Source organism: Mytilus edulis, chromosome 10, assembly GCF_963676685.1.
Source record: "Mytilus edulis chromosome 10, xbMytEdul2.2, whole genome shotgun sequence".
Lineage (NCBI taxonomy): Eukaryota > Metazoa > Mollusca > Bivalvia > Mytilida > Mytilidae > Mytilus > Mytilus edulis.
The window spans coordinates 79,267,894-79,282,884 of record NC_092353.1 but is presented as its reverse complement, the minus strand read 5'-3'; the positions used below and the strand labels follow the sequence as shown (position 1 = coordinate 79,282,884).

The following is a 14,991-nucleotide window of genomic DNA, read 5'->3' as shown; positions in this document are numbered from 1 at the left end:
CTCGCAATTATATATAAAAACAAGAATGTGTCCCTAGTACACGGATGCCCCATCCGGACTATCATTTTCTATGTTCAGTGGACCGTGAAAATGGGGGGGGGGGATCTAATTTGACATTAAAATTAGAAGGATCATATCATAGGAAACATGTGTACTAAGTTTCAAGTTGATTGAACTTCAACTTCATCAAAAACGACCTCGACCAAAAACTTTAACCTGAAGTGGGACAGGCCATTAAGTATGTTCAGTAGACCGTGTAAATGGGGGAAATCTCTAATTTGGCATTAAAATTAGAAAGATCATATCATATGGAACATGTGTACTAAGTTTCAAGTTGATTGAACTTCAACTTCATCAAAAACTAACTCGACCAAAAACTTTAACCTGAAGCGGGACAGACGGACGAACAGACGAACGAACGGACGGACGGAGGAAAAAAAACACTTGACTGCGGACTTTTTTTTCACGACTATATCATACCAGTCCTATCACCAGAACTACGGAGAAGGCATGAAAAAATGAAATTTGCTATTATACAATATTGGAAATAATTTGAAATTCAGGAAAATATCACGCAGAGGTCTGACAGAAGATAACAGATTATATTTCAGACTGAAAAAACCCACAGAAATAGCCTATAAGAATTATTGGTCCAAATCTTCACGAAATAGAGCAACAAAATCTGCTTGAAGGGATTTTGCTAATATCATGCGTTCAAAGCGCTTTTCTGGAATTACCTGCACAAGGAAACTTCATCGACAAATATAAAAGTTGAGAAACAAAATGATCAAAATGGACATAAAAGTAAATGTCAAAATCAATATACGATCAGCTATGCTTGAAGAAGCTGAAACCATAGTTTATAAAATAATTTCTGGATTTATAACCAATTTATAATTCAAAGTACAAAGTAGTTAAGAACTGACAATCGAGTTTAAAAGTATGATGGCAAAAGTATGATTTATTCGAAATACTAAAATGTTATTATCCCATGGCCAGGCATAGATAACAATAAACGTATTCGGAACAATATTTTGGAATTTTAGATATCCTCAGTGCTCTTTAACTATATGCTTGTTTGGCTTTCTAACTAATTTGACCTGAGCGTCATTGATGAGTCTTATGTAGACGAAATATGCGTCTGGCGTATCAAATTGTAAGCTTGGTACCTTTGATAACTACATACGAACGTTATTTCAAAGTTTGAAAATTTAACTAGCTAGATTAAACGGACAAACCATTATATTAATCATATCAATAAACTTTAAATGTACTTGTTACACAATCGACAATCAAAATCTGATCATAGAGACTGCAATGTCTTTTCAATATATTTTATTTAAAGTTTAGAACGATAAAAAGGGTATCCGATAAAATTTGTAAAAGAACACATCTAGTATATGATAATTGTTTACAGCCCATGGTTGATTACTGATAGAAAATAATTCTTTTCCAATGGTTGCTAATGCTACAATAATATGATTGCACGAGTCTTGTTTTTATAGTATTCAAACATATCTTTAAACAAATACATATGAATACTGTGTGGGAGGTTGATGCAAGTACTGGAATTTAGCTATACTCAGATCTTAAAATTGATGTTTTTCTAATTTCCTTCCTCAACTTATTTACGAATCTGATACGGACAAAATGTATCTCTAAAAAGAATAACACAAACATTACAGAATATGATTTCTCTTATTTCTAATTATGATTTAAATTTTGTCATTTGATCAGAGACAATCCGTTTTGAGTTTTTTCTCGGAGTTCGGTAGTTTTGTTATTTTACTTTGTACAAAGTTCAAGCACATAATATGTGTTAAATTATTCATACAATTTTTTCATTGCTTGACTTTCACAATGTTTACAAGGGTGACAACAACATAATAAACTCCCATTCAAATCGAGATTTTCGCGGCTAAATATCCCAACCTCTTCAGTTCGCCTTATGATACATCAAGTTTTGTAGAAATCTATATTACACAATCACAAAATAATAGGAACGTTTGTTTTTTATGCCCCACCTACGATAGTAGAGGGGCATTATGTTTTCTGGTCTGTGCGTCCGTTCGTCTGTTCGTCCGTCTGTCCGTTCGTTCGTCCGTCCGTCCGTCTGTCCCGCTTCAGGTTAAAGTTTTTGGTCAAGGTAGTTTTTGATGAAGTTGAAGTCCAATCGACTTCAAACTTAGTATACATGTTCCCTATGATATGATCTTTTTAATTTTAATGCCAAATTAGAGGGTTTACCCCAATTTCACGGTCCACTGAACATAGAAAATGATAGTGCGAGTGGGGCATTCGTGTACTGGGGACACATTCTTGTTTTACATGTTTTATAAGCGATGCTAACTTATAAGTGCAGAATGGCGACTGTGAGCGTTGGTTGTACATCTGTTTTGGACTGTACTTAGTTATTACGGGTTTGTAGGTTTTTTTTTTCTATTTCTGACTCTAAGTTTGTAGTTCCGCTAATTTTCTAGATTGAAATAAGCGCAAGTAACTGAATTTTTACCGTTTTGATGCCTGTGGTGGTATCTTGAAACGATTGCTTAATGCTTAAGTAAATTCACAGATTTTAACGTTTAAATTACTTTGCATTGCGTAAGGTACTTTCTTTTTTACCAGACAGCTTTGCTTCAATAAAGTAATTCAATAATTTTAACGAAATAAACTGTTCAATTATAACAAAAAATAGAATAATAAGTGTATACTCTACAGTCTGTATCGTTATATATGATATTCTTTAAAAACTACGTTTTATTTTGTGTTAATTTAAAGAACACAAAGAATTGTAAGGCGTAAAACGTTTCTGTTTAAATTATTCGGATAGTAAACTGTTTGCACCGATTAGATTTCAGTTTATATCAGATTGATTTTCCTTTACAATAGCCATCTATGTATTTATCTACAAATTGACAATTGTGTCAACCCATGAATATTCATATGACGTTGATTTAATTCAATGTATATATATGTCGTGTACAAGTTGCGATTTTGTACAGGTTATAACATGTACAAAAATATTGTACATGTTATAACTTGTATAATGCAAAGATACAAGTTATAACATGTACAAAAGTACCTCGTACATGTTATAACCTGTACAAAATATTGCTTAAAAATGGTTTTAACTTGTACAAGATCGAAAAATAAGGATATGTTTCTATTATCGCAACAGATGTTATTGACCTCAATAATATTTTCATAACGTTTTTATTATTCCTTCATGTTAGTGTGTTTTGTCCTTTTCTGATACAGTTAATGTCCAGGGGTCGGTATTACGAAGCATTCCTAAGACTTGTCATAAGATATATCTTAGGACATGTCTTATGATCCTCTTATGACTATCTATGGACATATCTTTATTTGATGAATTATAATTGTGAGTGTCCACTTTGAGGGCAATAGTAAAATAGGGCAATAGTAAAATACTTTCATTCTAGTTCACACTAAAAGACATAAGAGGATAGCCAGGACAGATGTGTATACAAATAAAATTGGGAATGGAAATGGGGTATGTGTCTAAAAGACAACAACCAGACCATGGAGCAGACGACATCCAAAGGACACAAATACATGCCTTCAAAGTAGAGGATATATATTTTAAACATCAAAATGACATCCGCCTCATGCAATGATCTAATAGTTTATATAAAAAAAATAATTATAAATTTACATAAGTTAGCTGAAGGCCAAAAATGTTGAAGAGTAGATCCAAAGATATTGATAATGAAGCGTGGTCAAATGAAAACTATTTCAGCTCTCTCTTGCTTTTACAGAGTAAGCATAAGACATTGTTTTAGTCTTTGCATGCTTTAAAACGAGAGGGAGGAGTATTACCCAAAATTTTTATTTTTGGAAGAATTTAGTTACTAGTATTTAATGTAATTGTCATTGAGGAAATGCAAGCTTTTAGTAAATAGTGTCATTTATTTAATCCATGATGGACTACATAAAAATACAATTACATGAAAACACATTTTGCCAACATAAGTCATGAAACATATATTTCTGAAACTTTGTGATCATTGTCCTCTAAAAAAAAGACACGTTCTGGCCTATTTATTGTTGTTCTTTATGCATTGGTGAATTTAAATGTATATTTTACTTCATTAAGATTAACCTTAAATTTTGTACAAGTTAAAACCATTTTTAAGCAATATTTTGTACAGGTTACAACATGTATGAGGTAGTTTTGTACATGTTATAACTTGTATTTTTGCATTATACAAGTTATAACATGTACAATATTTTTGTACATGTTATAACCTGTACAAAATGGCAACTTGTACACGACATATATAAGTCCGTTGTTAAGAAACATTAAGCAACACATTTCAAATTAGCCAGATTTGTACGCATCCGTCCAAATACATGTAGTAAGTTTTTAATTATTATGGTTTTTTTAAGGGTTAAATCGTATCACTGCTTAATATTCATTATAGGTGTTGATATTTCAAGCTAGGTTGTAGGAGCATGCTTTTCTAAATGTTCACGATATGAGTTTCAAAGTTGAATATAGGCAACTGTACGTATGCACGTAGACCCCTTTTCTCTATGCTTTATCATTTTATTATCCACGTAGTATGTTCTTATTGTGTATTATAATTGTGTCCATTATAAGAAAATTTCAAATTGATATAGAGAGAATATCATATGGCTTTTTCAATATCGCATCCGTATCAACCCAAGACACCAATATAATCCCAAGAGCTCTGCTCCAGGGATTATATTGGTTGAGGGTTGATACGGTGTGTGATATTGAAAAAGCCATATCATATACACTTTATTATATACACTTACCTCAAGTAGATGTTTTTTTTTATGTGAAATGACGTCATACAGATATATAAGGAGTTTTCCGTGCTGATATCGATATCATCACGGGTGGCTGATACAACACGCTTGCCATTGATTATATTACACATACAATTTATCTGTATTTACTACTAAGTATATAATAAACTATATTACAAGTTCCAAATGGACGAAACATTCTGGAATATTACTTTTACAGGACAAAACATTGCAGTATTCGTTCATAACAGAAAAAATATTTTAGAATATGTGTTCAACCGATAATATAGAACTGATTATATTGCAGTCTTTAGTTTTCTATGATGTGTTTTGTGTACTGGTATTTACCTTAATGTTAATTGCCGTTGTGTTATTTTGTTGGGTTTTTTTTGGAGGGGAGGGCAATGGCGATGTCGGTTTTCTATGTTGTGTTTTATGTACTGTTGTTTGCCCTTTGTCATTTGTTGTGTTTTGCCATGGCGTTGTAAGTTAATCATCTACCTATGAGTTTTCTATGTTGTGTTTTGTGTTCTGCTGTTTGCCCTTTGTCATTTGTCGTGTTTTGCCATGGCGTTGTCAATTGTCATCTTCCTATGCATTTTTATGTTCCTTTAGTATCGTTAGTCTTTCTTCGTTGGGATGGACGCATATATGTTGAAATAATGATATGATTATGGTGATAAAGGAGAAGGTATTATTAAGCCACTTTTATGGTTTCTTAAATCAAATAATGTTTGAAACCAATCAAATGCTCATAAGATTCACTTATTGATGTTTGCTCAACGTTCACTAAAAAGATTTAATGTATATACAGGTCAGGAACACATGCAAAATCTAAACAGTAGGAACTTTCCTTTTCTATCTGTCGCCTCCCTACTTCAGGTTCAAGACGGATGAGATCTAGACAACGAATAAACAATGCGGATTCGTTAGCTCACCAAAACAAACACACCGTGTAGAACTTTAACTATTACGGTTAGTCAACCAAGTATAAATAATGAGTTTAGCAATACATGTATATATAATTGAGAATGGAAATGGAGAATGTGTCAAGAAACCCCCGCACCCGGAGGCGTGCTTCAGTTGGCCCCAAACAAAAATGTATACTAGTTCAGTGACAATGGACGCCACACTTAACTCCAAAATATACACAAGAATATGTTTACAATATTATGCAGAAATTTTTTGAAAGCAACATAGGGATTATAAAATTTAATTTCCATTTTTATACAATCTTTATGCAATGTTTTGGACTAGCATTGTTAAACTTAATGTAAAATTTTTGGAGTTCGTTTCATATATTTGTATAAATTTCAAGACTATATATACGTCACAAAATATGTCACTGTTTGTGGTGTGGTTTGCTGTTTTAAAGGAAGATATCCGTTGCTATTCTTCGGTTTACATGCTGAAATGAACTATAATATTATTAAGTTATGCGTTTTTCTGTGCTGAGTGTTCTTGCGAATGTTTGTACTGTATTCCTGTCACGTAGTGTCGTCATTTTAGCGATATTTTTTTAAGCATTGCAATATAAGCGGGAGGATTGGCTAGCCATAAAACCAGGTTCAACCAACATTTTTTCTTAAAATATCCTGTATCAAGTCATGAATATGGCACTTGTTATCAAATAGTTCGTATCTATGTATGTTGGCGTGTGTATGTGTGTTTTTTTAGTATACTACTGTTGCCTTTATATATTTTATTCAATTTGAATATGCTTTCAATCTCTTAAGTGATGTATGTTGGATACAATTAAAAAATATGCCAAAAATAGAACATGCTGCATTTAGATATTATGACACCGATACACCATTTGACTCGTGTTGTTTATTCTTTAGTTTTCTATGTTGTGTCATGTGTACTATTGTTTGTCTTTTTCATTTTTAGCCATGGCGTTGTCAGTTTATTTTCGATTTATGAGTTTGACTGTCCCTTTGGTATCTTTCGTCCTTATATTTCGTTTTGCATATATTTTGAAATGCTTAATAAGTTGTGCCAAATACGGTTAAGGTAATCTTTTCCTGTGATAACATCACAGTGCTGACTACTGGGCTGGTGATACCCTCGGGGACGAAACGTCCACCAGCTGTGCCATCGACCCAGGGGTGTAAAAGGTTTTTGGGTCCTCAATACTCTTCAGCTTTGTACTTGTTTGGCATTATATCTATTTTGATCTGATCGTCACTGATGAGTCTTATGTAGACGAAACGCGCGTCTGGCGTATTGAATTATAATCCTGGTACCTTTGATAACTTTTTACATTACTGGGTCGATGACACTGCTGATGGACGTTTCGTCCCCAAGGGTATCACCAGCCCATTAGTCAGCACTTTGGTGTTTACATGAATATCTATTATATGGTAATTTCTATAAGCTTCCTGTTTACAAAACCTGAAATTTTTCGAAAAACTAAGGATTTTCTTATCCCAGGAATAGATTACCTTATCCGTATTTGGCACAACGTTTTAGAATTTTGGGTCCTCAATGCTCTTCAGCTTTTTACTTGTTTGGCTTTATAACAATTTTGATCTGAGCGTCACTGACGAGTCTTATGAAGATAAAACGCGCGTCTGGCGTATTGAATTATAATCCTGGTACCTTCGATTACTTTTTTTTAAATAACAACACCGGTTCGATTTGATATATATATATATATATATATATATATATATATATATACAACTCGTCTAAACATCAACCCAACAATGTTAGATCTGTAAATTTGCTTTCGCAAATTTTTTGTTCTTCCCTCGCCGGGATTCGAACCCATGCTACTGTGATATCGTGACACCAAATCGCCTGCACTGCAGCCGTCCCGCTAGACCACACGACCACCGGGGCTCTCAAAAAAAGAGCTTTCGGTGGGCATGTGTTACCTTTCTACGTCAGTTTTAATCTAGCGGCGTACTACAGTACATGATATATAAGGCATGAAGATGTTATTGTTACAGATCAGATAAATTATCTATAGTAAAGGATCCTACAAATTAATGTAAGATACAGTCACAGAAAATAATTATATTCATAAGTACGTCTGTACAACTCGTCTAAAAATTAACCGAACAATGTTAGATCTGTAAATTTGCTTTCACAATTTTTTTGTTCTTCCCTATATATATATAAACGATAGTTTGTTACAGATGTATTGGTGCCTTATTTTGACTTATTTTATTCTATTTAAAGATGTCTACGTTTCATATTAACCAGAGCTGTACCGAACATAGCAGGAAACTTACTCGTTACTGTAAACAACATGACACGGCCATCTGTGATGCATGCACAGAAAGAAAATCCCGTCATCAAAAGTGTCCCGATGTTGTTTCGATAGAAGAAGCTGCAAAAAATGCCAAGCAATCAACCGCTTTAACTGCCTTGGAGGCGACAATCAGAGATGGCTTAAAAAACATTGAAAAGTTGATTAATGGTAGACTCTCAGAACAAGAAAATTTCAAAAAGGAAAGTGATAATATCAAGACAGTTATAAAAGACACGCGAGAAAAAATCAATACGCGCTTAGAAGAACTAGAAAATAAATTAAGAGCTGATCTAAAATCAAAATGCAGAATATTGAAAGGAAAAAATAAAAACGCGCTGAGGACTTTTGAAAATGCCCAAAAGGAACTCAGGAAACATCATGATTCAATCATAAAAATGCAGCAAACATCTCAAGATGTACACTGCTTTCTTGCAACAAACCAGATTAACGACAAGGTACGTGGTGAAATGAATTCTATAACTAAGACTGTAGCTTCTGTGAAAAATTACAAAATGGAAATTGAACTTCATCCATTTATTAGCAAGATACTTAAAGAACTTGAAGGCGTCGACATTCTAGGCAAAATATCGGTTGAAGAAAAGATGGCCGGTCTTCAAATAAATGACGCAAGCCTCAGAGGAGCTCAGAGTCTTAGGAGTCCGTCCGTTTCCATTGTTTCAAGAGTGAGTGAAACACGTCTCAGTTTAAAACAAAATTTTAAAATTAAACAGACAAGAGAAGATATCAATATAAGTGGTTGTGCCATGTCACCCAATGGTAATATATTACTTACAGATTATACTGGTGGTAGCGCTGTTGTCATGGAGTATAGTGTTACCGGTCAGCACATCAAAAACATTGCCGTCTCAGAACCACCATTTGATGTTACAGCAGTAGATACCGACCGCATTGTTGTCACGTATGGTGATTGGTGCCAGTATACAGAAATAATAAACCATAAAAAAAACGAGAACAAGAAAATACATTTTCAAAAAAGTTGCTGGGGAATATGTCATTGGAATTTGAAATGTTACGTTCTAATTCATGGAAGTGGGGTAGCAGTTTTTGATGTCTTGGGTGAAAAATTGCAGAACATCAAGTTGGCGACTTCAAAAGAGGCATATTTAGCCGTTACAGAGAACCGAATATTCTACGCAAACTACGGTCACAACGCAGTACAATGTTTCGATATGGTAGGAAAGAAAGTATGGGAATTCAAGGATACGTCTATCGGGGGACCGACTGGATTATCGGTCGACAACTATAAAAACGTTTTGGTTGCAAGTGACCATGAACACAATCTTTCAGTTATTCAGCACGATGGAAAATCTAGTAAAACATTGCTGAATGATACAACTGAATTCAAGGAACCAAGAGCCATTCATTTTGATTTAGAGAAGAAACTTTTAATTGTGTGCAACGAAACGGATGGGGAAGTAGACATATACACTGGCATGTGAACATTTTGAATTAGATTCAAGATATTAAATTGAATACTCAAGTAATTTCAGTTAGATTAAATTGAGTGTGCCAAGATATCTAAAGAGTTTTGTTTTCAACAGAATAATCAAAGACCATGGATATATAATTCACCAATAAAAGAGGGACGAAAGATACCAAAGGGACAGTCAAACTCGTAAATCTAATACAAACTGACAACGCCATGGCTTAAAATGAAAAAGACAAACAGACAAACAATAGTACACATGACACAACATAGAAAACTAAAGAATAAACAACACGAACCCCACCAAAAACTAGGGGTGATCTCAGGTGCTCCGAAAGGGTAAGCAGATCCTGCTCCACATGTGGCACCCGTCGTGTTGCTTATATGATAACAAATCCGGTAAATAGTCTAATTCGGTAGGTCACATTCATGAAAGGGAAGGGGATTGTAGTAACGACGTAAGGAACATATCCGATATCATTTGTGAAACGGTTATTCCATAACGGTCAACCAACTCGTGATGGCGTCCGTAAAATTTACGAAGGGATGATTTCAACTTCACCATTTGAAACTCTTGTTTTAATAGCTTCCTTGTGAGCAGCAACCCTCTATCAAGAAAATCCTGATAGGAAATGCAAGCACGGGAATATCGAATAAAAGGTGGTGGTTAATAATATTGTTAATGGAAGGCTAGTAAACATAATTGCATTACAGGCACCATAGAAAATTTCCAACATATTATGCAGAAGAAAAAAACTTTTAAGGGTGAACACAATACATCAAACTAGGAAAGAATTTAGATATCGACGAGTAGATTGAGTTCTTTACTCAACTAATGGTACCAGACAAAAAAGTCCGTCTTTGTGTGAATGCATGTATGAACGGAAAGCAAAGTTTAAACAATCAGGACAAAACTATTTGTGAGTTAATGTACTTTTCAAAATCATGTTTTCGTAATCTCTAATATAAAGAAATTTAAGTTCTCAAGAAGTCGAAATCCAGTTTTAATTTTTCATAGATATATAGTGATGGATACAGACTTTCATGTTAGTAATTTGAAGTCTGAGTAGCTATACAAAACAGTACTGGAGAGGACATCTAGCTGTTAATTTTTCCTTTAAGTTAAACCACAGTGAAATTTATATGCATTAATGCAACTGTCCTTTGCATTAAAAAATGAAAAACAAGTATAAGTCAAATGAATAAAAGAGAGGAGAAAGATACCAAAATTAAAAGATTTTCAAACTACTAAGTCGTAAACAAACCGAAAATATCATGGAAAAAAAATTAAAAAGAAAATAATACAAAGAAAAGAAAAACAGCAGTTCACAAACATAACGTACAAAATAATTAATGTACAAAACTCAAGACTGAGCAACACGAATACAATCAATAACTATGGGTTATCTCAGCTACTCCGGTAGGGTAAACAGATCCTGCTACAAATATGAAATCCGTCGTGTTGTTCATATAAGTACACACCCGGTGTTAAGTCTTATTATGTAGGTCACTTTCGAGAAAAAAAAGGATGATGTTGCGTTGACAACAATTCGACCATATTTGTCGTCATCTGTGAAACAGATTTACAATAACAAATAACATTATAGTGCTTCATATCTCATTCGTCATGAATCCCTCTTATATGTCTATTTTAAATTTTGTGTAAGATATTGGCATTAGAGCAAAACAGCATACATTATCAAAAACTGACTCATTTTGAGATCTTGTTATTATAATGTCGATATCAGCAACGCTTTTACTCAATTTGTTTTTCACGATGGTGTTATTATGTATAACTTATCTTTAAATTTCAAATTCTCTTTTTTTTATTAGGTTTGTCAAGGATTTGTATAGTAAGATTACTATACAAATCCTTGGATTTGTGATGTTTTTAAAATCCTAATTCTACAGTGTAATGTTTTGTTATTCGTTTTTGTCACTTTGTCTTTTTGAATATCATTTAAAACAAGGTGTTGTTCAAGGTTGTGGATGATGTCTACATGGATGGTGTCTTCATACTGTAAATTCACAAATTATTGCAAAGTTTTTGTTAATGCCAACTATGCTTCTGGTTGTGTATCGCAATCATAAAACATCACATATAGTAAATGTAGCCTTAAATCGCTTTATTTAATCTCACATTAGTTCACTTCTCAAAAATCGCAGTACTAAATGCACGCAATAATTTCTAAACTTACAGTAATCGATAATAATGGGGAAAAGTTCAGAATAAAGAAGAGAAAATATAAAGAATAGAGAAAAAATGGGCAAAAAAACAATAAAAATAGAGAAAAATAGGGTGCTAAAATACTAGTATATGAATTGCCTATGAATTTCCATTGCCCATTTTTGTATCTTCTCTCTACCTACCCTCCTCTTATATTAAATTTAAATCAAATGCAGTAATTGTCAAGGATTTCGTCTTTAATAATTGTCGTTAATATAAACGGTAGATAGGAAATATCCACTTTTTATCTGTAAAAGATCTGTAAAAGACAGGAGAAAAGATACCAGAGGTACATACAAACTCATGAGTCAAAAATAAACTGACAACGCCATGTCAAAGAAAGACAAGGACCAAAAGACAAACTACAACATACAAAACACAACATAAAAAACTAACGAAAAGCAAAATAACAAAAATACCAAACTCCAAGGGAAATTCAAAATTTAAAATGGTAAAACACATCTAACGAATGGAAAATAACTGTCATATTCCTGACTTTCCACAAGCATTTCTGACTGAGCAATACGAACCACGCCAAAAACAGGTGGTGATCTTAAGACCTCAAGAACGGTAAGGGAGGTTAAGATAAGTTACAAGCAGAATAAGAATATAAAATCTAACAATCAAATTTAGCCTTCAAATTGTAAAATTTATACTATGCGAAATAAATCACTTATCGACGTGTTTTGTTTCATCTCCATTTCTTAATATAGGCATATGTATCTCATATGATTTAAACATTTTATATGATTTACACAGGAGCACACTATCATCAGGTCCTCGTATTCTCGTTTGACAGCTTATCTGTAAACTTAACTAAAAAAAATACACATAATAAGCAATACACTTCATAAGTATTATTCTCATTTTCTGATATCCAAACTGATTTTTGACATCAGGAATTCGAATATTTGTATCACAAAATCATTTTTTGAAATCAGAAAACAAAGAAAAAACAGTAAAACGGCGCCTGATACAGATGACAACTTTTCACATTTATCAAATGAATACATCAACCATTACTATTTTCAATAAGTTGTATGACCTATTACGTGAGAATTCTACAAAACATAAAAAAAAAGAGTATTAATTCCATAATAACGTTATTCATACTTATATCAGTTAATTGACAAGTAAAATTTTAAATATATATAATTTAGCCAAAATTGTCATTATCTCGGTAATTTGTGTTAATAAAAGCAGATCATCATTTTTGTTTGTTTTTTTTTCTGTTTTTTGTGTTGTTGTTGTTGTTCTTGATTGTTTAACAGGGACTGAGTCTCGGTTAGCAGATTAAAAAGTTAATGATTTTCAATTTTGTTTTCGTATTTCTTGTCTATTGTTGTTGGTTTTTTTTACGTTTTTAACGTTGGCATAAAGATTTCTTTGTAATCTACTAACCGAGTCCCTGTGGATCGCTTAAATTATGCAGGAAACATTACTCTGCCAATGGCTAAGGCTCATCATAGCATCTTCCAATTGTTTTAATACCTCACAAAATAATCTGAGGATAGATAAACCTGTCAATCAGGAAAAGTTAAAAGGCTTTGCATAACCTAGATATATTTATTTTAAAATGAATTTTGTGGTAGAGAAAATGAAAAAATACTTATCTTTAAATCAAATTATCCGCGTGTAGCCCTTTAAAAATCAGTTAAACCTATTGTTCTTCTCTGTACCTTGTTGTGAGTGCAAGGTGGTGGTTTGATCTAAAACTATTGTCTTTAAAAGTGAAATTTGCGGCTTCGTAGCTAGACACGTGACATTTCGAACTAAGATCGATAACGTGTAGACGTGGAGTCAGAAAAACGAGCTTCGATATAGTTTAATATATATATGTAAAACTAAGGAGATGTGGTATGGTTGCCAATAAGACATCTATCCACCAAAGTTCAAATGAAGTGGATTAACGCGAATATAGGCAACAGTAAGGCCTTAAACAATTGCCTCGACATGAAAAATTTGAAATAATTCAATTGAAAAACTAACGGCCTATTTTAAAACAAAAAAGCCATAGATTGTTGGAAATTTACACATGACCTGGGCCACGAATTTTATCCTGAGCGTTAGCGAGGGATAAAATTAACGAATATCACGGACAGGCCATGTGTAAATTTCCAACAATATATGGCTTCCATGAATTTTTTCGATTCTAATGCCTCGTTCACACGTACATTTAATTCGAATCGAATGCGAATCGAATTCGCTAATCGCGTTCACACGCTCTTCTTTTTTAATTCGAATTATCCAATTCGCATCAGAAATACGCTTTTGTTAATACGAACTAAAAGGTAACGTTGTTTGGACAGTAAAGTGAATTTGACAGCGCATTGTAATTCGAATTAGAATGACGTTAGGACGTAAAACGTTTTGAATGCGAATTAAACTAATTCGAATTACGTGTGAACTCAGCGTAATAGGACAAATACGGTCATTAAAAAACTGAAGCGATGGTAGGCATGCTGTGTGTGTGTCTGTTCTTTTTACACCAGGTTAAAAAAAGCTCAAACATTCATAAAATATGTAGCTTGCATGGATTGTTTCGTGAGTAACCGCTAGAATAAAAATCTGTTTAATTCTTTAAATTCTCAAACCCAATATTTGCCATTTTTAATTCACATGTTTTTCTCGTAAGCTACCGTCAAATCCAAAGTTGACATTTTGTAACTAAGGAGCCGCCATGTTGACTTGCTGAAATCAGTAAATATGCGAAAAATGCATTAGAATAGAAAACAAAACAAATCAATTTTAATACAATATTATACAAATTTCGATGGTTCACGTATCAGAAAACGTTAAACTGTAGCGTTTTCATTTGTATGACGTCATGTTTTGGAATGATTGTTATGCGTCAAAAACATTAAAAGACTTTCGCGGAATTCTATATTTTTTAATTTTCAGTTGATTTCTCCGAGCTCTTATGCATTACTTCTTTTTATCATGCATCCGAATAAGAATTAAAGTGTTTTGTCTTTTTTTAACTGCAGTTTTTAAAACAATAAAATCGGCAAATGGTTTGCAAATAGGATCCAATACATGTGGATTTACGTGGGAAGTATATATAGAACAGCCACTCTGAGTCTGCGCTATATAAGTATAGATATATGGAGAATTTTTTATCACGGTGTTGTTTACAAAGCGAAAGAAGCGCGTCATTTTAGAATACAAATTTTCTCACTGGTGAAGTTTGTCCATTGATCTATAGTTTTGTTTTTTTTACTTCTACGCTATTTGGTCTCCGGTAAAGAGTTGTTTCATTAG

General features: G+C 33.1%; 1 protein-coding gene across 1 annotated transcript; it reads left to right on the top strand.

The window, feature by feature from the left end:
- Window positions 1-4,317: 4,317 nt before the first annotated feature.
- On the top strand, window positions 4,318-9,600 carry LOC139491947 (uncharacterized). The gene is made up of 2 exons (XM_071279897.1): window positions 4,318-4,379; window positions 7,984-9,600. The coding sequence occupies exon 2, from the start codon at window positions 7,984-7,986 to the stop codon at window positions 9,514-9,516; it is 1,533 nt and encodes a 510-aa protein (XP_071135998.1). The 5' UTR covers window positions 4,318-4,379; the 3' UTR covers window positions 9,517-9,600.
- The last annotated feature ends 5,391 nt before the right edge of the window (window positions 9,601-14,991 follow it).

Excerpts from the sequence above, each read along its gene's own strand:
- LOC139491947 (XM_071279897.1), top strand. The coding sequence starts at position 7,984 with ATGTCTACGTTTCATATTAACCAGAGCTGTACCGAACATAGCAGGAAA.